This window comes from Crinia signifera, chromosome 5 (genome assembly GCF_055691185.1).
Source record: "Crinia signifera chromosome 5, ASM5569118v1, whole genome shotgun sequence".
Lineage (NCBI taxonomy): Eukaryota > Metazoa > Chordata > Amphibia > Anura > Myobatrachidae > Crinia > Crinia signifera.
This window is the reverse complement of record NC_139221.1, coordinates 280,973,774-280,997,950: the sequence shown is the minus strand read 5'-3', so window position 1 is coordinate 280,997,950 and position 24,177 is coordinate 280,973,774. Positions and strand designations below refer to the sequence as shown.

Genomic DNA, 24,177 nt, shown 5'->3' with positions numbered 1-24,177 from the left:
GGAGCCCTCTATGCTGTGGCGGCGCCCCCCCCCCCACACCCCCAAGGGAGGAGGTATGATTAGGCCTCAGTGACTCTCTCCCTCCACCACCACCGCCCACGCTGGTTCTCCTACAGGAAGTTGGCGCCGCAAATGGCTGCCTAGGATCTGTGCACTCAGCTACATGTAAGCCCGTGTCCCCTGTATGATAACTGTACTGTCTCTGCTGTAACTGTGCTGTCCTTTCCCATACTGTTGCCTACCTGGCTGCGGCAACGACCAGGGGCACCGCTGATGGCTGCCTAGGCACTGTACAGCTTGGCGGGTATATGTTCTATGTGTGCCATTATCGTGTCCCTGCTTATATTGTCACCTACCTGGCTGCAGAAGCGACTAGTGGCGCCATGGATGTCTGCATAGCCGCTGTGCAGCTTGGCGGGTATGGGTTCCCTGTGTGATACTGTACTGTCCCTGCTTATTTTGTTACCTACCTGGCTGCTGCAGCGACCAGTGGCACTGCTAATGGCTGCCTAGGCACTGCGCTGCTCGGCAGGTATGTGTCCCCTGTGTGACACTATACTGTCCCTGCTTATATTTTTGCCTACCTGGCTGCTGCAGCGACCAGTGGCTCCGCTGATGGCTGCCTAGGCGCTCTGCTGCTCGGCGGGCATGTGTTACCCGCATGTAATGTCTCAATGTAATGTATGTAATGCCCCCCTTATCCCTGCTTGATGCAGCACTGTAAATCCACAAAAAAATCCTAGTGGCCAATAAAGTTGATTCTATTGATATTGTATAAGTTAATGCATGTCATTTAGGGGGAAATTTACCAATATGAAAAACCTAGTTTTTCGTATTGGTATTTTCCCTACGACTGCATACGACTGTTTAAGTCGTATGCAAAGTCGTGTTCCGGAGGATCAGTTACAAAGCAGTCATATACGACTGCTTTGTAACCCTCCGATGGTGTAATGATTCGTATTAGCGGCCGTATATACGGCTGCTAATACGAATTATTTCTAGCAGTCTGCACGGATCAGTCAGATCCGTGCAGGCTGCATGGTGTAAAAAAAATAGAAAAAAAAAATAAATTAAAAAAAAAAACGGCGTGGGGTCCCCCCCACAGCCGAAACCAGCACCAGGCTGACAGAGCCTGGAGCCGGTAATTAAAAATCAGGGAACCCGACAAATAGGGGTTCCCCGATTTTTAACAACCAGCCCCAGGCTCCTGCTCTGGGGCTGGTTCCCAAAATACGGGGGACAAAATGACTAGGGGTCCCCCGTATTTCAAGAACCAGCCCCAGGCAAAACCAGCCAGCGGGTAATGCCACAGCCGGGGGGAGACTTTTTATGCAAGTCCCCCCGGCCAAAGCATTAACCCTACCGACCAGTCAGCCTGGCCAGGGGCCCTGGGGGAGTGGGGACCCCCCCAATAAAGGGGTCCCCCCCCTCCAGGACTTACCTGACCAGGCTGAAGCCTGGTGCTGTCCTCGATGCCCCTGGGCGGTGGGCATCGAGCTGATGGTTTTGTGTAAAAAATAGAATAAAAACCATTGTTTTTTACTGTGGCACTACAAGTGCCAGCAAGCCTCCCCAGCAAGCTGGGACTTGGATAACCACAAGTCCCAGCCTGCTGGGCATTAAAGGGCCCGCTGGGTCTTGTAGTGCCACCGTAAAAAAAATAGTTAAATAAAACACACTGACACCCGTTTTAAATAAAAGTTTAATACACACATTACATACATACTGATACTTACCTTTCTTGATCCCGTAGGTAGCCCTGGTCCTGATGTCCTGTGTCGTCCTCCAGGTCCATGTCGGCTGTCTGCGTCGTCCTCCAGGTCCATGTCGACGGTCCGTGTCGTCCTCCAGGTCCATGGCGGTGTCCGGGTCCGAAGAAATCCATGTTGGAGCTGTGGAAGGAAATCCTACTCACCTGTTCCTGCGCTGAAGAAGTCTTCTCTTGATCCGACGTAGTCCAGGTAATCTTCATGCTGTCGCCGGTCCCCGCTGTCTGCGCTGTCTCTGCATCGCGCTGAGGAGAGATGCTGAAGTTTCATATTCGGCGCCTCTCCTCAGACTGAATTCTATTGGCCGCCTAGCAGGCCAATCAGGAGCCGAGAAAGTCGGCTCCTGATTGGCCTGCTAGGCGGCCAATAGAATTCAGTCTGAGGAGAGGCGCCGAATATGAAACTTCAGCATCTCTCCTCAGCGCGATGCACGGACAGCGGAGACAGCGGGGACCGGCGACAGCATGAAGATTACCTGGACTACGTCGGATCAAGAGAAGACTTCTTCAGCGCAGGAACAGGTGAGTAGGATTTCCTTCCACAGCTCCAACATGGATTTCTTCGGACCCGGACACCGCCATGGACCTGGAGGACGACACGGACCGTCGACATGGACCTGGAGGACGACGCAGACAGCCGACATGGACCTGGAGGACGACACAGGACATCAGGACCAGGGCTACCTACGGGATCAAGAAAGGTAAGTATCAGTATGTATGTAATGTGTGTATTAAACTTTTATTTAAAACGGGTGTCAGTGTGTTTTATTTAACTATTTTTTTTACGGTGGCACTACAAGACCCAGCGGGCCCTTTAATGCCCAGCAGGCTGGGACTTGTGGTTATCCAAGTCCCAGCTTGCTGGGGAGGCTTGCTGGCACTTGTAGTGCCACAGTAAAAAACAATGGTTTTTATTCTATTTTTTACACAAAACCATCAGCTCGATGCCCACCGCCCAGGGGCATCGAGGACAGCACCAGGCTTCAGCCTGGTCAGGTAAGTCCTGGAGGGGGGGGACCCCTTTATTGGGGGGGTCCCCACTCCCCCAGGGCCCCTGGCCAGGCTGACTGGTCGGTAGGGTTAATGCTTTGGCCGGGGGGACTTGCATAAAAAGTCTCCCCCCGGCTGTGGCATTACCCGCTGGCTGGTTTTGCCTGGGGCTGGTTCTTGAAATACGGGGGACCCCTAGTCATTTTGTCCCCCGTATTTTGGGAACCAGCCCCAGAGCAGGAGCCTGGGGCTGGTTGTTAAAAATCGGGGAACCCCTATTTGTCGGGTTCCCTGATTTTTAATTACCGGCTCCAGGCTCTGTCAGCCTGGTGCTGGTTTCGGCTGTGGGGGGGACCCCACGCCGTTTTTTTTTTTTAATTTATTTTTTTTTCTATTTTTTACACCGAAGCCTGCACGGATCTGACTGATCCGTGCAGGCAAAAACGCAAATACGACATGAAAATGGTGTTCTATTTTCCTGTCGTATTTGCGTGGGTGTTTTACACCACTAAGCAGCCGTATTATCCATACGGCTGCTTAGTAAATCAGAAACCACCATTCTTTTGAATGGTGATTTCTGTCGTATTCTATCGATGGTGTAGACATTCGTATTTGTAACTACAAATACGAATGTTCCATCTTTAGGACTACGAATTGTTGTATTTTTGGGATTGTAAATCCCGAAAATACAAATTCGTAAAAAAAAGGTGTATTTCTCCCTACGAATACACCTTTTTTCTACGAATCCATTTTGGTAAATGTCCCCCTTAACCTTTTGCCAGTGGGTGTCACTATTCTTCTTGTTGTGCATATAACTACAGTACAGTGCCATGGATGGATATGGTGCTATAGAATACAATGTATAGGTACAAAAATGTACTGTATGCTTTAAAGAGGCATTCGTAATACAGGGTTTTTTTTAATACAATAATATTGCATGCATTGTGAAAGTTGACAAACCTAGAGCCTAGCCCTGAGAGCCATCTCCATTTAACAGCTACTATACCTACTTACAAAAGATTACTGGGTTCTTGCATCAGGTGTGAATGAGGTGAGAGGATGGAGGGAAAGTACCCCTAATGGCATAGTGGTTAAAGCCACAGCATGCTTTGCTCCCATACTGTTCCATTTTCCCCCCGTTAAATGCATGTTCTGCACATCGGGATGCTAATAAGACACACAGGCAGCTTTTTACTCATTAAATTTATATATATATAGCATGCCTATATGCTACTTGTGATTTTATCTGCATAAAAAATGGTCTGACACAGTGGGTGAGATTTTATGGGATGTGATTTTTAGTTAGTGTCACACGTAGCCGCCACGGAGCGCGGCGGGTACAGTACTCACCCGTCCGCGCCCGCCGCCGGCTAGCGTGTGCAGGTCCCAGGCTGCGGCGTGCGAGTAGGGGCAGCTCCAGGTAGGGATGGCAGCAGGGGAGGCCGGCGTCGCCATCTTGGTTGAGGGCAGGAGACAGATTGGCCCAGAGTGGAGGTTCCCTCCTCTTCCTGCGCTGTCAGCCAATGGCAGCCGCCCCCTGGGGATATAGGGGATCTGCCTAGGCTGTTCAGTGTCAGTGCAATGAGTCTTTGGAGTCATTCACAACTCCTAGCTGTTTCCTGGATCCTGGCTCTTTCTCTCCTGACACCAAATGCTGCAAGTCCTACCTAGTGCTTGTTCCTGCTTGTGTCCCAGAATTACCCTGCTCAGCTTTCCGCTGTCCTTCTTCATTCAACTCATTCATTCCATCATCTTTCAGTCATCCGGATCCATTTCTTCTATCATCAAATCAACCTCTTTCCGGATCTTCCTCTATGTACTCTGGCTCATCAAGTATACGTTTCCAGATTTACCTGCCCGTTATTAGTATTGTGCTGGACTCTATTTAAGTTCCAACTGTCACTTAAAGAAGTATTTGAGTGAAGTTTATCATTTATGAAATCCGTTATTAAACCGGCACGTTTCAATCCTACTCCTCCTGGTCCGTCTCCAGTTCCTGTGCACCACACGACTCCATCCAGCCCTTTAGCCGTGACAGTTTGCACTGACCCGATGGAATCGGGTGAAGCACAGGCCTCCATGACGGATGTTCTTCAAGGCATCATGGCTCGCTTGGAACAAGTAGAGGCTACCCAGCGTCAAGTGGCTCAATTCCTCCAGACCTTGTCACCACCTCAGGCGGCTCCCTCAGTTTCGGCAGCACCTACCTCCGGAGCTTCGGCCTCTGCTGCTTCTCCGGGGCCAGCTGCTCCTCACCATCTGCAGCTGTCAACCCCCAGTAAATATGACGGGTCCCCAAGGGGGTGTCGAGGATTCCTGAATCAATTTGACGTCCATTTTACCCTCCAGCCTTCCAATTTCCCCTCTCCCAAGACTCGGGTGGCTTACATCGTGTCCCTACTGGCGGGCCCAGCCCTGGAGTGGGTGTCCCCCCTCTGGGAGCGTGCGGATCCCATCCTCAACAACTATGAAGAATTTGTGGCTTCCTTCCGTCGCATCTTCGACGAGCCTGGCAGAGTGTCCTCCGCAGCCACGGAGATCCTAAGAATTCGTCAGGGCAGTCGCCCAGTGGGACAATATGTTGTGCAATTTCAAACCCTGGCTTCCGAACTCAGATGGAACGAAGAGGCTCTCGTCTCTGCCTTCTGGAACGGCCTAGCCGGCCGCATCAAGGACGAGTTAGCAACTCGCGATTCTCCTTCCACCCTGGCTGAACTCATTTCATTATGTAACAAGGTCGATCTGCGACTCCAAGAACGCCAACTTGAGAGGAATCGCTCTGATCGCCTTCGCCCTCGATTCCCTTCCAATGTCGCACCCGCTTCCAGACCAACCCCGCCTCCTGCGGTGTCAACAGATGAGCCCATGCAAATCAACCGCTCTCGTCTTTCTCTCGAAGAGAAGTCCCGAAGACGGCGAGAGAATCTGTGCATGTACTGTGGCTCCTCAGCTCACCTGTTGGCTTCCTGCCCGCTGCGGCCGGGAAACGACCGCTCCTAATCTCCACGAGGGAGGTCCGATTAGGAGTCTTGCTTCCATCTCCCTCTTCTTCTGATTCCACCATTCCGGTTACCCTTGTGTGTCCCCAAGGGAGAAAAAGAGTTCAGGCCCTATTGGACTCTGGGGCAGCGGGAAATTTCCTTTCGTCTTCTTTTGTCACCCAACATGCCCTGCCGGTGCAACCCCTGGATCATTCGCTGGTCCTCACTGCAGTGGATGGGAGTCGAATTCGTAGTGGACAAATCACCCATCAGACCACCCCGGTGACACTGCTCATAGGAGCTCTACATCAAGAGACCCTCGAATTCTTCATTCTTCCACAGTCCTCACATCCAATGGTCCTGGGCCTTCCCTGGCTCTCTAAACATAACCCACACATCGATTGGACCAATATGGAGGTCAAGGCCTGGGGAACAGATTGCCAGTCTACCTGCATTCCTCAGATCCTTCCGGTCTACCAGACCCATCCACAACATGAGGATAACTGTCCTTCATCCTCTTCAGCTCCACCCTTGTCTATACCCGCACCATACCGTTCATTTACAGATGTCTTCAGTAAAGGAGGTGCCGACACCCTGCCTCCTCACCGTCCTTGGGACTGCCCGATAGAACTGGTGGCCGGGAAATTCCCTCCTCGTGGCCGCATCTATCCTCTGTCGCTACCCGAGACTGAGGCCATGTCCTCGTACATTCAAGAGAACTTAAACAAAGGTTTCATTCGACCATCTACTTCTCCGGCCGGGGCCGGGTTTTTCTTTGTGAAAAAGAAGGATGGCGGTCTTCGGCCATGTATCGACTATAGGGGCCTGAACGACATCACCATTAAAAACCGCTATCCCTTACCCCTTATCGCAGAACTATTCGACAAGATCAGAGGGGCGGCAATCTTTACTAAATTGGACCTGCGAGGGGCCTACAATTTGATCCGGATCCGTCCAGGTGACGAGTGGAAGACGGCTTTTAATACGCGCGACGGTCACTATGAATACCTGGTGATGCCCTTCGGCCTTTGTAACGCCCCCGCCGTCTTCCAACAGTTTGTAAATGATATCTTTCGGGACTTGCTGTACCACTCCATCGTAGTCTATCTAGACGATATACTCATCTTCTCTCCAAATCTTCAACTTCACAGACAGACAGTGTCCGAAGTCCTACGACGTCTTCGCCAAAATCAACTGTTCTGTAAGTTGGAGAAGTGCGTTTTTGAGGTCACGTCCATTCCATTCTTGGGTCACATTCTCTCCGCCACTGGGATAGAGATGGACCCAGAGAAGGTGAGAGCCATCCAAGACTGGGCAGCCCCCACAACGCTCAAAGGAATTCAGAGATTCCTAGGGTTCTCAAACTATTACCGGCGATTTATCCGGAACTTCTCTACTATCGCTGCTCCCCTCACTGCTCTCACTTGCAAAGGAGCTGATCCAAGCCGATGGTCGCCCGAAGCATCCTCTGCCTTCCAGCAGTTAAAAAGAGCATTCGTGACGGCACCAATCCTCCTCCAACCAGACCTCGACAGGCCCTTCATTCTCGAGGTGGACGCATCCTCGGAAGGGATCGGGGCCATCTTGTCACAAAAAGGTGAGGATCAAGAATTACACCCTTGTGCCTTCCTCTCCAAAAAATTCCTTCCGGCAGAGAGGAATTACCCCATCGGGGAACAGGAGTTGCTTGCAGTCAAGGCTGCGTTAGAGGAGTGGCGATACCTTCTGGAGGGGGCACGGCATAAGATCACCGTGTATTCAGACCACAAAAATCTGTCCTTTCTTAAACAGGCTCAGTGCCTTACTGCCCGCCAAGCCCGTTGGGCGATGTTTTTTGAACGCTTTGATTTCCAAATTAAATTCCGACCTGGAACCACGAATACTAAGGCGGACGCTCTATCCCGCTCCTTTGAGACGACTTCTGACCTAGAGACACCTCCTCGTCCAATCCTCGATCCGGTGGTCTTCGCCCAAGTAACCATACAGCCATCTCCTCCTCCAGGTAAAACATTTGTTCCCCCCGAACTCCGCAAGAAAATATTGACATGGGCACATTCTTCCCGCTTCGCAGGGCACGCAGGAGCACAAAAGACCTTGATGTTCCTGTCACGTTCTTATTGGTGGCCAACCATCCGCCACGACGTAACCAACTTCGTCGCCTCTTGTGTGAGATGTGCTCAGCATAAGGTGCCCAGAACAACTCCCGCTGGTCCTCTCCGCCCTCTAACCATTCCCACAGAACCATGGACCCATCTGTCAATGGACTTCATTTGTGAACTACCTCCCTCAAAAGGTCATACTGCAATCTGGGTAGTGGTTGACCGATTCTCTAAAATGGTCCATTTTTTCCCACTAAAAGGTCTCCCCTCTGCTCCAGTACTGGCCCAGCTGTTTATCTCAACCATTTTTAAACTCCACGGACTGCCCAAAGAGATTGTATCCGACCGCGGAGTACAGTTCGTTGCAAAGTTCTGGAGAGCTCTCTGTGCCGCGGTACAGGTCAAACTCAAGTTTTCCACTGCCTTTCACCCCCAGACCAACGGCCAGACAGAACGGGTGAATCAAGACTTGGAGGCCTTTATCCGACTGTTTGTCTCGTCTTCCCAAGATGACTGGGTGGATCTTCTCCCGTGGGCAGAATATATGCATAACAACTCCTATCACTCTTCCTCCGGAACCACTCCCTTCTTTACAGTATTCGGCAAACATCCACGGTCTCCGGATTTCTCAGAATTATCCTCTTCCGAAGTTCCTGCAGCAACCACTTCATTACAACGCTTTGCTAAAATCTGGTCAGAAGTCCACACCGCTCTTCTTAAATCTTCCGCCCGATACAAGAGGATGGCAGACAGAAAAAGAAGGGCAGCGCCCCGATTGAAAGTCGGAGACCGGGTATGGCTGTCTACCCGCCATATACGCCTCCGTCTGCCCTCTATGAAGCTGGCTCCTCGGTTCATTGGGCCATACCCTATCATCCAAGTCATTAATCCGGTCGCTTATAGACTTCAACTTCCTCCTTCCCTAAGGATTTCGAATTCCTTCCATGTGTCCCTCCTCAAGCCTTTAAGGTTGAACTCTTATCAAAATAGGATTCCCAAACCGCCCAAGATTAACTCCGAGAGTGGGGCTGAATTCGAGGTAAGACGCATTATAGACTCTCGCTGCCGCAAATCTCGTACCCAGTATCTGGTGGAATGGGTTGGGTTTGGTCCCGAAGAGAACTCTTGGGTGGATTCCATTGATCTTCACGCTCCGAAGCTGATAAAGCAATTTCTTCAGAGAAATCCTCACAAGGCCCATAGGCGCCCTGGGGTCACCCTGAAAAGGGGGGGTACTGTCACACGTAGCCGCGACGGAGCGCGGCGGGTACAGTACTCACCCGTCCGCGCCCGCCGCCGGCTAGCGTGTGCAGGTCCCAGGCTGCGGCGTGCGAGTAGGGGCAGCTCCAGGTAGGGATGGCAGCAGGGGAGGCCGGCGTCGCCATCTTGGTTGAGGGCAGGAGACAGATTGGCCCAGAGTGGAGGTTCCCTCCTCTTCCTGCGCTGTCAGCCAATGGCAGCCGCCCCCTGGGGATATAGGGGATCTGCCTAGGCTGTTCAGTGTCAGTGCAATGAGTCTTTGGAGTCATTCACAACTCCTAGCTGTTTCCTGGATCCTGGCTCTTTCTCTCCTGACACCAATGCTGCAAGTCCTACCTAGTGCTTGTTCCTGCTTGTGTCCCAGAATTACCCTGCTCAGCTTTCCGCTGTCCTTCTTCATTCAACTCATTCATTCCATCATCTTTCAGTCATCCGGATCCATTTCTTCTATCATCAAATCAACCTCTTTCCGGATCTTCCTCTATGTACTCTGGCTCATCAAGTATACGTTTCCAGATTTACCTGCCCGTTATTAGTATTGTGCTGGACTCTATTTAAGTTCCAACTGTCACTTAAAGAAGTATTTGAGTGAAGTTTATCATTTATGAAATCCGTTATTAAACCGGCACGTTTCAATCCTACTCCTCCTGGTCCGTCTCCAGTTCCTGTGCACCACACGACTCCATCCAGCCCTTTAGCCGTGACAGTTAGGTTCCGAAATCACACCTCAGATTTTTAAAAATTGCTAATTTTTGGAAGAATTCGACTATTTAATGAGATACGAATTCACAGCAAAAAAAAATGCGATATGGTGCTATTTTTAGTCATGAAAATGTGCAAATTTTAGTCATGAAAAGTTGCGAATTTGAGGACGTGTGATTTGGGAGACATGGTAATGTGCGTTCTTGTGTTAAATAATACAGGGGACAAAAAGCGGGGTCCCCTGTATTTCTGAAACCAGCCCTGGACTCTTGGACCGGCCCTGGTTCCAAAAATTCGGAGGACAAGAAAACTAGGGGTCCCCTGTATTTTCAAAACGCACCCAACTGGTTTTAAAGTCAGGTCCGTTCTGTTGCGCTGCCTCTTCAATGCTGTCAGAAACTACAGCATTGAATAGGTGCCTGCTGCTACTTACCCTGTCGGAAATAGCGTCGGGGATTGAATACCCGCTTGTATCTCTGTTCTAACCCCTTGTCTCCAATATCAAATGTTCAATGTCGGCCAAAATCCTACCTGTATTCGCTGAGATTTCTTTAGCTTTTATATTTATCGTGTCAGTGAATCATTATCCTTGTTACTATTGTAAAGATGTATTAATGCAAGATACAGTATTGTAATGTCATGATATGTGTTTGTTTCTAGTTTGTATGCCATACATATATTAGGTAAGCAGTTATTGCTTCATTCAAAAAGTTAGTTTAAAAACCGTCATTCTGATGAGAACACATCTGCATTTATTGCCTTATTTGAAATAGTTTTGTCTTACTCTTTGTTTTCAGTGTAGAAAAGCATCCATCTAGTCTTGCCGAGCTGGAGCCTAGACTGAATGATGTCATTGTCCTTGACCTAGAACTTAGAGGCACCACGGAGCCATTTCATATACTTTTGGAGCCGTATGCCGTCATCTTTTCTGGCAAAAGTTTTATTGGCACAACTATGAGAAAACAGTTTATGGTCAGTCTTACATTTTTTGGTAAATGGCTAGGTCTGTGGTGACAAGGCTACAGTGTGGATTACTTTATCTTATTATTAAATGTATTTACTTATTGCTATTACTTTACTCGTCCGCAACAACCCTTTATTTCTAGAAATGGAGACCCCTCCCCGCCCCAAAATGGCAACAGACAGTGAGTCACTTACAGTCAGATTCACATGTACAACGGGTACAGATAGTCATGCATTGCTGTATGAACAGCAACTCCAACTACATCTGAATAACCCTTATTGTGGGGTCAATGCAGACTAGAGCATATGAACTATTAGGATCTGCTAAGACATGGTGGGGGGTTCTAGTAAATGGTGGTCTTGCCATCAATTGAAAAGTGTTGGGCATAACCGTTGTTTTTGTGCTTCAAAATACGGTATTTACTAACCATAAATTTTCTCTGCTATTTGAAAACTGTCCATTAGTTTCTAAGCTGCTGCCCTGTAGCAAATCCACTGTAAAACTTTCCCAGAGCATCACACATTTGCAAGAACATTTCATTGTGGTCTCCCCCAACCCAATTGCCAACCAGTGCCATGCTGACAGATCCAACTGGCACCTGTAATGCAAAATAAAGACGGGATGTCTCCCTATGTTACACTGTTTTCCAGGAAAACACTGTATTGATACATTTCTTATGCAGAAACGACGGCGGTCATCTCATTGAATATAGACATATCGCTGATCATTTTAATCAGCAGAAGCTGCTTGTGTGTCATATTCACACTTTTTTGCAAATATCTACTGGTATAAAAGTCACAAAAAAAAGATGCCCAGCGCTACCAAGTCACACGGACTTGTATCATATGGAGGAAAGATGTATGTGGACACGTGTGTACACAGAGGCGTAACTAGAACTTTGTGGGCCCCATAGCAAAATTTATAATGGGGCCCCCCTAACTCTAGGTCTACTAAAGCACACCGTTTGTGACCATCATTAGTGGGAACAGTACCAATGTGCCCCTCCAATAGATACTTTAAAAATAAAGAATGCACACATTATATAAGAAGGTGTGTGGCCTCGCCTCCAAGGGTAGTGCCCCTCACACATTATGTGACACACCGCGATGCCATTAAACATTACGCGACCCACCGCAAAGCCCATTACACATTGCACGACCCACCCCAAAGCCCAATACACATTACGTGTCACACCGCAAATCCCAATACACATTACGCAGCACACCGCAAAGCCCAATACACATTACACAACACACCGCAAGACCCATTACGCAACACACCGCAAAGCCCAATACACATTACGCAACACACCGCAAAGCCCAATACACATTACGCAACACACCGCAAAGCCCAATACACATTACGCAACACATCGCAAAGCCCAATACACATTACGCGACACACCGCAAAGCCCATTACACATTAAGCGATACAACGCAAAGCCCAATACACATTACGCCACACACCGCAAAGCCCATTACGCGACATACCACAAAGCCCAATACACATTACGCGACACACCGCAAAGCCCATTACACATTAAGCGATACAACGCAAAGCCCAATACACATTACGCCACACACCGCAAAGCCCATTACGCGACATACCACAAAGCCCAATACACATTACGCGACACACCGCAAGGCCCATTACACATTACATGATGCACCGCAAAGCCCAATACACATTACGCGACAATTACAAACTTACCAATATGCTTTCTTATTCTGTTCCACGCAGCTCCTCTCTGCATCACAGGTGCGGGAGTATGAGAGATCTGCGCACCGTCAACTTACTGCTGGGCATGGGGGGTGGAGGAGGCAAGTGTGCATGCTGCTGCAGGGCAACCAAAAGGTGGCCACATGGGACTGGTGTCTCAGGCAGTATTGTGGACCCAGATACAACAGGAGACTGCTGCTACTCCCCCCTAGTACTGTCTGCTCTAGCCTCAAGCAGCGCTGCAGCATTTTGAATTTGCCGCTCTCCTGAAGTAAATCACAGCTCACGGATCAGCAGCCAATCAGCCTTCTGATCCGTGAGCAGTGATTAGTTAATGGACAGCGGCAGATTTAAAATGCTGCTGCGCTGCTGCCCTGCTGCGCTATCACTATAAGTTTGTTTCACTAGTGGGGGGGGGGGCACGGGGAGTTTTGCCGGGGACCGCAGAGGGTGTAAGCGGTGGGGAGATCAGCGGCAGCGTGAGGCTGGGGGAGGTGGTGGCCGTGGTGAGCGGCTGTGCGTCTCTAAACACAGCCACTGACCACCATACTGCACTGCCAGGCAGGATTCCTCCCTCTGCCGCCCCGCGCTGTCAGTCCCCACTGCGTGTCACTGACGGTCAGAGCTAGGCAGAAGGCAGCAGCGCTACTACAGACAATCTCTCCCACACAGTGCTTCTTCTGACTTCTGGACTCGTGTCCCCCCCCCCCCCAACATGCAGTTGCGGCGGCCGCGGCTCCCTAAAAAAAAATATATATATATATATATATATATCTTAGCACAGTGCAGGGGAGTGCTAGCTGTCCATCGGCCCCCCCCAGCCGCCGGGCCCCATAGCAGCTGCACCCCCTGCACCCACGGTAGTTCCGCCACTGTGTGTACATCTTGGAGCGGCTTTGTTGGGGTGGGTATCTCTCAACATATGACATATAGATGCCTGTATGAAGGCAAAGTCAATAAATAGGATGACAGGGAAACATTAATTTTATTATTGAATTATGTAAGTTCTGGATTTACTTGCTTTTTTAAATGCTATGCAATGTCATGTATTTTAGATGTGGAACAACAGCAAGTCCTCCATCCAGTATGAATGGGATAACATCACCACTCCAAACATCATTCAGATAGAACCGCACTCTGGAAACATTGGTACTTTGTAATTCCTTCTTTCATCACAATTGTTATTATGCGACTGAGTATATCCATGGTCATGGAATCAAACAAATCTCTGTTTGAATTCCTGACAGGGACAAAAGAGAACTGGGACTGCAGACATACTAAATATAAATTTAATTTAATTGTATATTCAACAATAGGTATGCAAAGATAAAAATAGTGGTACAATATGAAACAAAAATATAAAAAGTAGAATTAATAACAGTTAAACAATGTGGATTAATGGAAAACTACAGCAAAATATATACTAATGACTGCATAATTAGCAATATTATTTTTGTGAGCCAAGCTGATGTTAATACTATATACTGTAGCACACTTCACTCAGAGTCGCTGGTATAGGATAGCAGTCTCCAGTAACACAGGGATAGACTTGTGCACATGCAGATACTTTTATAGACTCCTGCATCTGGAGTCTAAACAGTCTGAACTAAGTTTGGGGAATAATATTTACTTTGTCATGTGGGGTGACATATACTAGGATGAGATATTTTGACTATTTGCAACTTTTAGACAAAAAAAAGTCTGAATTTGCATGTTTTCTCGAAATTGCCAATTTAATAGGGTCCGATTTGCTGTAAAAAATCACACTTTTTGACGCGAAAATCGCACATTCTGACCTGTCGATATTTTCTCACACTTCAATTCACATCCAGATGTTTTCCCATTATAAAATATACAACTCAATAGGATGCGATTTTTGGAAAACATTACCGAAAATTGTAAAACAAATAGACCAAGTTCAAAATGCCTAGTTTGATAGAACCATACACAGACCAGTGTAATCTGTGCATGGTTCTGTCCAAAAAAATGTGTAAAAGTTAAAAATAAATGACGTGGGGTCCCCCCCTCCTGGGCATAACCAGCCCCGGGCTCAAAGAACTGTCCTGGTTTTAGAAGTTCATGGGTCAAAAATCATAGGGGATCCCCAGGAATTCTAAAACCAGCATTGACCGGTCCTGGTTCCCAAAATATGGAGAACAAAATTTTGTAGGGGTCCCCCGTATTTTGGCAACCAGCCCCCAACAACCAACAGGGTAATGCCACAGCTGGGGGAAACTTTTTATACAAGTTACCCCAGCCAAAGCATTCATCCACGTGGCTGGTCAGGGACCCTGGAGGAGTGGGGGAATGTATAACGTAAGGATCATTTTTTTCTGTGCGTTTTGCTCTGTGATTATTACTTACAGTATTCTCCTTACCAGCGCCTAGCAAATCCTGCCAATTTGAATTGATCTTTACTGGAGTGCAGACTGGGCACATCAGTGAAAATGTGAACTGCCGCATCACACATTCTCCTGAGCCTGTAGTTTTGCATGTGGAAGCCACTTTTAAGGTTTGTCCTTTTTATTATTATTATTATTGTTTATTTATATGGCACCACAAGGGTTCCACAGCGCCTTACAATACATAAATGAGAAGAAAAAAAAAACATTACAGTGCAAGGCAACATGTACATGGTAAATAAAGAGAGTTGCAGCAGGAGACAAGACACTGATGCAATTATCAGGGTGGCAGAGAAAAGCACATGAGGAGAGAGGGTCCTGCTCGTGAGAGCTTACATTCTGCATGACATCTGTTATTAATCAGATATGTCCCCACTTACTATATTCTGCTGCTAATAGAGGTAAAAGCCTAATACCATGTGAAATAGGGAAATGCAGTAATGTGCAGGCGTTGTGCTAAACATAATGGGAGTTCCTTTCATCGTCAATGTATCAGACAGTCCGATAAAGCTGTGGACTAACATGGAGCATGTAAAAGTATACAGCAAATCATCCATGTCCTTTGCTCCATCGGGTTACCTATTGTAGAAGCGATTTAGGATTTGGATCCCTCTGCCATAACTGACTTGCTGACACTGACCCCATAACAAGTTCTCGGGCAGTATCCCTTATTCTGGTATGTTTTCACGGACCAGAATCTTCGCAAGGGCATCGATGGTTGTGTATGCGCATACACAGGGTCATTTCTGCGCATGTGCATATGTGGGGTGCGTGCGGTCACGGCGAACATTGTGTTAGCTGGGCACACACACCCAAGTGTGGGGGCGGAGAGGGGCGTGGGGCCAGTCCATTTGCATATGGGAACGCCCAACGTTTCATGGGCGTTCCTATGCTGATGGGCTGATGACACGGGTGCAGGGGGCAGGCAGGTGACATCACCGGATGTCAGCTACCCGCCCACTTCCTCCCGAGCATCCACGCATATATGAGTGACTTAAAAATCACTTTTATATGCGTGTGCCTTTGCCATCATTCGATGGTCGCCGACCATTGAATGATGTGGGAGGAGGATCCCCCAAGGCTGTGAATGGATGTTACTGTGTAACGCAGTAGCGTAGCTACGTTGTGCTATATGGGGGCGGCCATTTTGTGGTGGTCCTCAGCAGAAGAACGGAGCCGCCGGGACCAGCGCGATAACAGGAATTTTGGTCTTACCTGTTAATTCTGTTTTTCTGAAGCCATGGTGGATCACTGGTACCATGGGATATTCTAGGTCCTCCAGACCGGGCACCAAGGAGTTAAACTTCTGAGAGTGCAGCTGGGCTGGCCTCCTTAATACCCTGCCCTGCCCCAGGCTAATCAGTTTACTTACTACCAAAGCCCAAGGAACAGGAAAAGGCGAAGCCGACCCACACACACATACACCCCAACACCAGAGTCTTGAAGAAACAAGACAGAGAGACACTCAAACACAGTAGATAAGAGCGAAGGGTGGGCGCCCAGTGATCCACCATGGCTTCAGAAAAACAGAATTAACAGGTAAGACCAAAATTCCTGTTTTTTCCTTCAGCCTATGGTGGACCACTGGTACCATGGGACGTCCTAAAGCAGTCCCTCAAGGGTGGGAACGCTCCCTAACTGCACTGAGGACTCCTCTGCCAAATGCTGCATCAGCAGTGGCGAAGGAATCAAACCTGTAAAAACAGATAAACGTATGTACAGAAAACCAGGTAGCTTCTCTGCAAATCTGCACAGCAGAAGCACCCCGGCCCGCCGCCCAGGACGATACTACCGAGCTGAGTAGAATGGGCTCTAACGGAGACCGGAACTGGCTTACACGAGAAAAGATAGGCTTGACGAATGGCCGTTATAAACAGTCCATTGCAAGATGGATCAGAGGCTGGCCAGCCTCTCTTACGCCCATCATAAACAAAGAATACGTTTTTCGGAGAGCCTTGGTTCTCCGAACATAAAGGCGTAATGCACGCACAACATCTAAAGTAACTAAATCCGAATCCTCGGAAGAAGAATTAGAAGGCAAAAAAGCCGGGACAACAATCTCCTGGTTCAAGTGGAAACTGGATACCACTTTTAGGAAGATAGTCCAAACGAGTACGGAGTACTGCCTGGTCTTCGTGGATAACTAGAAAAGGTGTCTTAACTGATAAAACACCTAGGTCCGAAACCCTCCGAGCCGAAGCGATGGCCAGGAGAAAAACAGTCTTCCACGTCAACCAATGCAAAGCGGCCTCCGCCAAAGGCTCATACGGAGCCTTCTGTAAAGCCCTGAGAACAATGATCAAATCCCAAGGGTGAACTGGGGAAACATAAGGAGGCTGCAAGTGTAAACCACCCTGCAGGAAAGTCTTAACCGCAGAAGACTGAGCAATCCTCTTATGAAATAAAACAGAAAAAGGCGGATACCTGGACCTTTAAGGATGCCAGACGCAATCCATCTGGTCAATAACCCTGACAAAGAATATTGCCTAGGAGGCAAATAACACATTAAACACCGGGCAAAATAAGTCCGCCACACTCGGTGGTAAACTCTAACTGTAGACCGTTTACGAGTAGAAATCATAGTATGAATAACTTGGTCTGAAATCCTCTAGCCTTTAAGACCGGACGCTCAACCGCCATGCCATCAAATTTAGACGGGGAAGGTCTGGATGAAGACAGGGGCCTTGCGTGAGTAAGTCTGGCCGTAGAGGTAGACGCCACTGGGGGGTGCTGGAGAGATCCTTGAGATCTGTGAACCACGCTCGCTTTGGCCAGTTGGGTGCAACCAGAATGGCTATTACCCTTTCCACCTGAATCTTCTCTGAAACAGGGCAATCGGAGGAAAGAGATACACCACGGAACCACCAGTGCGCCTATTAGAAATGCACCGGGTCTCTTGTGGGTGCTCGTAACAAAGAACCTTGTGGTTTTGCCGTGAGGCCAACAGGTCGATCTGAGGCCAAACCCACCGCACCACCAACTGGTGAAATACCTCTGAATGGAGGGAAGGCGCATGCAAGGTGAATTGAGACTGTCCTTAGATATAGGAACATCCGCACTAAGTCCTGAACAGACTCTCTCTCTTGTCCTGGGGAGGAAAACCTGTTGCGACGAGGTATCCAGAAGGGTACCCAGGAGAATCATGTGCTGGGAGGGAATCATGCTGGACTTACGCCAGTTGATGAACCATCTGTATCCCTGTAAGATTGACATGTTCCTGGAGACTGGCCTGAGAGTTTACCATTGGAGAATATCGCCCAGTTATGTCAGGATTCAAATCCCTTGCAGTCGCAAATGGGCTGTCATCACTGTCATCTCCCTAGTGATCACACAAATTGTGATGAAGTGACCAAAAAGGCAAAACTCTGAGATTTCTCTGAACAGTGCACCTGAGGAATTTGTGATGGTCATCACGAATGGCGATATGCAGGTATGCATCCTGCACATGCAAGGAGGCCATTACCAGGAACAGGGTGTAATAGAACCTGGTGCCCTGTTGATATAAAGGGACCGATATTACAACCCCCGCCGTGAAGAGGGAGCGAACGGCCCTGAGGAGAGCAGTAGCCCTGTCAATGTCTACAGGCAGACTTGTTGAAAAAGAATTGCCTGGGAATGTACCCTTTGAAAACAGAAGAGTAGATTCTGTTGATCGATGTGTCCGATGCGGTTTGCTGTTAAGCCCCATGGTGAGAACAAACCCAGTCAGGCAGATGGTTTGTACTTCTGCTCTGGGGCCTGCCCAGTCTAGCAAAATTACCTCATCCTAGGCTTTGGGACCGCTGAGGGTAATAAGGCAGTTTTTGGAAGCTGTCCTATTTAGGTATTGGCCACACGAGTACTGTCCATGAGGACTATAAGATCTGAACATTTTGTTCCGGATTTTAGCTCTTCAGACAAGGTACAGTTGGAGCCTCTCTCAACTTTGTTGCTTAGGTCATGGCACAACATGGCCAGCCCTGGCTATCCTATTGTTCTCAGCAGAAATACAATACATAGAACAATACAGTAGAGGATTAGCATAGTAATCCCATTACTCACTTAATCCTATTAACAGGTTAAATGAGGAGGGCTACATCTGTATGTCAAAAGTAAGGCCAATGAAACTCATGCAGAAGCAAATGCAGGGCATAGAACTGCTCCCGAATTTGCATAGATAGAAAATTGGAACAATTCCATAAATCTATCCGTAGGTTCCTTAAGGGACTTTACCAGACGTGCAACATGGGCATCGACTGGTGGTAAGTTTTCAAACCTTTCCTTTTCCTTCCTCACAAGGTTAAAAGGAAAAAACACCTAGTCAAGAGAAAGTTCTTGGTACAGTAGGATGTGCCCAGGTCTCCTCACTAAAGAGCTTTCCTAGCTGTGGAGATGTGAAAACGGACAGGTCCTTCCTTTGAATAAAGGAGGCTGTACTGTAGGCTGAGGGTCTGGCTTAGGTAAGGACAAGCCCATACTAACGCAGTAACGCTGGTCAGGGACATTTTTCAGTGTCTGACTTTGGAGAAATTTCTGATGCAAAGCAGAAATCCTCTGATTGTGAGTCATCAGACTGCAAAATTTGGCAAGTGAGCAGAAGCTAAGGATTTACGCTTAGCAGATTAGCTCAGATTGTTGCATGGATGCAGAAACCTGCACTAAATCCTGCACATACCAGGATAAGCCATGAATTCATGCTGTTTTTCCCTTGCTTTGAAACCACAAGCCCCAACATGCTGAGACATGTAGTTACACAGTAGCTGGAGAGCCATGGTTAGGTCAGGACTGTGCTAGAGGGTGGTTCCGAACCGTGGAACTCACAATCAATGCCAGTAATGAGAGCAGATACTAAACCACCAGGCTACGCATCTGATTGTTGTGTTACAGCAACATGAGGCGCTGTAGAGGCCACTGTGAAGCAGCTCCACTTTGGCTCAGCTGAACCTTTTACAGTAGCAAGTGGCAGTAGAGCCACAGAGCAGCTGTCACACATGCCTGTGTAATCCTGTACTGCACAGGTAAAAAACCTGGCACTCTGCAGGTATAAATATGCCGCATCCTTTTGGGGGGGGGATGGGGCCTTTAGAAGACATAGTGACCCTTGTAGAACAAGAGGGCCGATATGTACACTCACACCGAGAAAATGCACGCACACACTTACAAGTAAGTGAACAGTGGGGCAACAAGACACTGAAAAGGATAACTATCTATATGGAATAAATAGTTAAAACTACTGCACTGTGAGTTCACCACAGAAGTAGCTGCTGTTTAGGTAAACAGAGGTACTTAACATGGAATGTGTATAATACAATGAAACACCTTAAATTGACATGCAGTATAAACTGGCAGCCAATATATATACCAAAAAGTGGCAGAAGTAAAAAAAAAATATTTTTTAAATTTTTTTTTTTTTAAGATGAAAAATCGTCCGATTTCTATTGATAATCAGATGATATCGATCGGATGCGTGTCCCACGGATCCTCTGATCTTAAGCAATAAAACACATTCTAGAGCAGTAATCCTAGATAGTGTCTGGAAAACAGAAAGTGAAACTAACACTCTGTTCCCAGCTACCAAACACCATGAAGTGAGGTAGGGGACATGTACACCGACACTAGGACAGTGTTGGTATTGGGTAGTAGTAACCTTCCTCTATCACTCTCTCTCTATCACACTAATCACCCTGAGGTGAGGTAGCTGTGCATGACATAGGCTGTGACAGGCAGCTCCACACTCCTCTGCTATAATGCCAAACCCACAGCACCTGGTGTGCACATGTGGTCTCCCACTCAGTACTAACCAGGCCCCACACTGCTCAGCTGCCAAGATCAGATGAAATTAGGTCTATCCAGTGTGGTATGGCTGTAGGTCTGGGAGAATGAGAGGAGAGAGGGAGAAAATGGGAGCCCTGTGGCAGAAAGCCCCTGAAGGGAACTGTCTACAGGGTTGTGGAGACAAAAATCACACACAGCCTTAATTAGGACAGTGGGTAATGACAGGCACTACACTAATTGGAAGAGACACAAACATAAGATAAGTGTCTCTGTTATCTGCTTCTGTGAGCCTACCACAGTAGTAATAAACTGTAAAGTAACAGAGTATACTAAATAAAAGCACAGATAACCTCAATTAGTGAGAAAAAATAGGGTAAAAATTAACCCCTATATAGGCATCTATTCTCAACAACCAGCACCATGAGGTGAGGAAGGAGGAATATGCAACCTGACACCAGGACAGTGCAGGACAGGGAGGCATAACACTCAGCGCCAGCAGTCTCTCCTTCAAGTCTCCCTCCATGCAGCATGCAGGATAGGCAGTGTCTGACTAACACTCTGGCACACCTGTTTGAAACAGGCACCAGACGGAAGGAGAGAGGCGGGAGTGATGTCAACCAGGCAGGAAATTTGAAACAAAGGACCTGCACTGGGGCTGGGGGTAGAGCTATGGGCTGCTCAAAAAAAAATAACCCCCTCCCGGAGCCTAACCAGGGCTATATGCCCATATAGGACCTGCAACAGGTCAGCCCTGGTGGCCTAGAGGGGAGACCGAAAGAACGGGACCCCGCTGCCGGGACCGCCGGCGTTGCCTCCTCCACCAGCGGTGGTCGCCGCTATAGGTATGCCGGAGCCCCACACCGGGACTCCGCTTACCTGACTGAAGCTTTCAGACGCTGCAGCGGCTCCCCCGATGCCTTGTGGAGATGCTGAGGCATCTGGCCATGGAGGTCAGAGACCCAGCACAGCGTGCTTCCTTCTGTTGCAGTGCACTGTGCACAGTGCCTGCAGCAGGCAACCTACAGCACCTGGTGTTCCCATGTGGTCTCCCACAAAAGTACTAACCAGGCCCAACACTGCTTAGCTGCCAAGTTCGGATGAGATTGGGCCTATTCAGTGTGGTATGGCTGTAGGTTGAAATAAAAGAAAAAATGAAGTTTAAAACCAGGGCTAAAACAGCCCTACTCCTACAAATGTGCCTGTTCCTGAGGCACCAAGAAAAAAACTGATTAGCCTGGGGCAGGGCAGGGTATTAAGGAGGCCAGCCCAGCTGCACTCTCAGAAGTTTAACTCCTTGGTGCCCGGTCTGGAGGACCTAGAATATCCCATGGTACCAGTGGTCCACCATAGGCTGAAGGAAAAAGGTAAGTCTGCGGGGGATTGAGGGGGGGTTTAACTATAGCACCGCAGCCCACGGCCCCCCACATGCACAGCGCCCCCCCGCGGTGGCGGGGGCTGCGGTGCTATAGTTACGCCGCTGGTGTAACGTATATTCCAGGCCCTGCGAGCGAATCGCCCTTGCCAGTGGTTGGCCGGGCCACCATTCGCAAGACAGGGTTTGGTGAACTTGCAAGGCTGGGAATTCGCAGCCTTGCAAATCAATGAAGAATAACCCCCAGTGTGTGTGTGTTCTGTGACTTACATTACAGTTATACGTGTGTAATTGTACTCGCTCCTATTTGTGCACAATCCCACACTGTAGGCTTTAGGGGCTACTTGGCTACAATTCCACCAATCTTGTTCTTTAACCAATGATCAGTTACACTCTGACGGGTACATTTACTAAAGCTTCTAAAAAGGTAGGTTGCCCATAGCAACCAATCAGATTCTGTCTGTCATGTCTAGGATGCAGCAGAGAATTGATATGCAGAATCTGATTGGTATTATTGTATGGGCTTAGGCTTTTTAATATAATATAATGGAAGACATAATTCCCTGTTTTCATATTTAAGTGTATATTGATATAAAAGTATCTGGTTAGAAAGTTTCCTGTGTGACTCTCACTATGTATTCCAACAGGGACCATCGGTTTCTATCGTTATCCCATCACTTGACCTGGGACTGATAAAATTGGGCAACAGATGCATCAGCATATTAACCATTGAAAACAAGAGTCCCCTATCGGCACATTGGAGGATTCAGGAGAGCAGAGCTTGTCTCGCAGAGAGAGGAGAGGAGGTAACGGCACAAGTCATGTGTTGTACTTGGCTTTAGTGTGTAAACCAGGGAAGCTCATTTTGGCAACCTTATTATGGTCAGCACCATAACTGACACCGTCTATGGAGCACAGGCTGAGTCTCCCATATTGGAAACTCTTGGGACCAGAAGTCATTGGGAATATTTGCACAGAATGGGATATCTTGGTCATGGGACCCAAGTCTTCACAGGAATACATTTCTGTGTCATGTACAGTTGTGCTCATAAGTTTACATACCCTAGTAGAATTTGTGATTTTCTGGCCATTTGTCAGAGAATATAAATGATAACTCACAAACTTTTCTTTCACTTATGGTTAGTGGTTGGGTGAAGCATTTATTGTCAAACAACTGTGTTTACTCTTTTAAATCATAATGACAACAGAAACTACCCAAATGACCCTGATCAAAAGTTTACATACCCCAGTTCTTAATACCGTGTATTGCCCCCTTTAACATCAATGACAGCTTGAAGTCTTTAGTGGTAGTTGTGGGTGAGGCTCTTTATTTTCTCAGATGGTAAAGCTGCCCATTCTTATTGGCAAAAAGCCTCCAGATCCTGTAAATTCTTGGGCTGTCTTGCATGAACTGCATGTTTCACATGAATGGTTTATTGATATTGAGGTCAGGAGAATGAGATGGCCACTCAAGAACCTTCACTTTATTCTGCTGTAGCCAATGACAGGTCGACTTGGCCTTGTGTTTTGGATCATTGTCATGTTGCAACGTCCAAGTACGTCCCATGCGCAGCTTCCGAGCTGATGAGTGCAAATTTTCCTCCAGTAATTTCTGATAACATGCTGCATTCATCTTGCCATCAATTTTTCTTAAGTTTCCTGTGCCTTTGTAGCTCACACATCCCCAAAACATCAGCGATCCACCTCTGTGTTTTTGGTGTACCTTTTATCATAGGCCTTGTTGACTCCTCTCCAAATGTAATGTGAAAAACCCCATGTCAACCTTTTGACTGTCGACCTATACCCTGTCAACCTATTGCTTGTGTCGACCTATTGACCTGTCGACCTAACCCCATGTCGACCTAGACCCATGTCGACCATGTCCCATGTTGACCTAGAACCATGTCGACCTTTCCCCATGTCTTTAACGGTATCGACCTAATGCTTGTTGACCAACTTGCTGTAGACCAAATGATCCCAACCCCTTCATTATATGTGTAACGATTGTAAATTTCAATGTTTGAATTACATTTTTAGAATTCTACTTATACATATCCTGATGTAACTGTAGATATGTTGGGTGACATTTATTTGAGGTCGATGTTGGGTTTTTGGCGTTTTCGCACTTTTTTCCGAATTCGCATAATTAATGAGATGCGTAAATTG

The 24,177-nt window shown here is 47.8% G+C and overlaps 1 protein-coding gene, 1 non-coding gene and 1 pseudogene across 4 annotated transcripts in view; 1 reads left to right on the top strand and 2 right to left on the bottom strand.

The window, feature by feature from the left end:
- The window catches only part of DLEC1 (DLEC1 cilia and flagella associated protein), a 122,612-nt gene that overhangs the window by 51,227 nt on the left and 47,208 nt on the right, over positions 1 to 24,177 (top strand). For all 3 annotated transcript variants that reach the window (XM_083189100.1, XM_083189102.1, XM_083189101.1), the window contains exons 17-20: positions 10,598 to 10,772; positions 13,539 to 13,632; positions 14,865 to 14,995; positions 22,659 to 22,817. In XM_083189100.1, coding sequence (XP_083045226.1) covers positions 10,598 to 10,772; positions 13,539 to 13,632; positions 14,865 to 14,995; positions 22,659 to 22,817 — 559 coding nt within the window. The remainder of the gene's footprint in view (positions 1 to 10,597; positions 10,773 to 13,538; positions 13,633 to 14,864; positions 14,996 to 22,658; positions 22,818 to 24,177) is intronic.
- On the bottom strand, positions 20,618 to 20,735 carry LOC146006166 (5S ribosomal RNA; annotated as a pseudogene).
- LOC146005840 (5S ribosomal RNA) lies at positions 21,656 to 21,774 on the bottom strand. The gene has a single exon (XR_014444056.1). It is a non-coding gene; the product is annotated as a 5S ribosomal RNA (ribosomal RNA).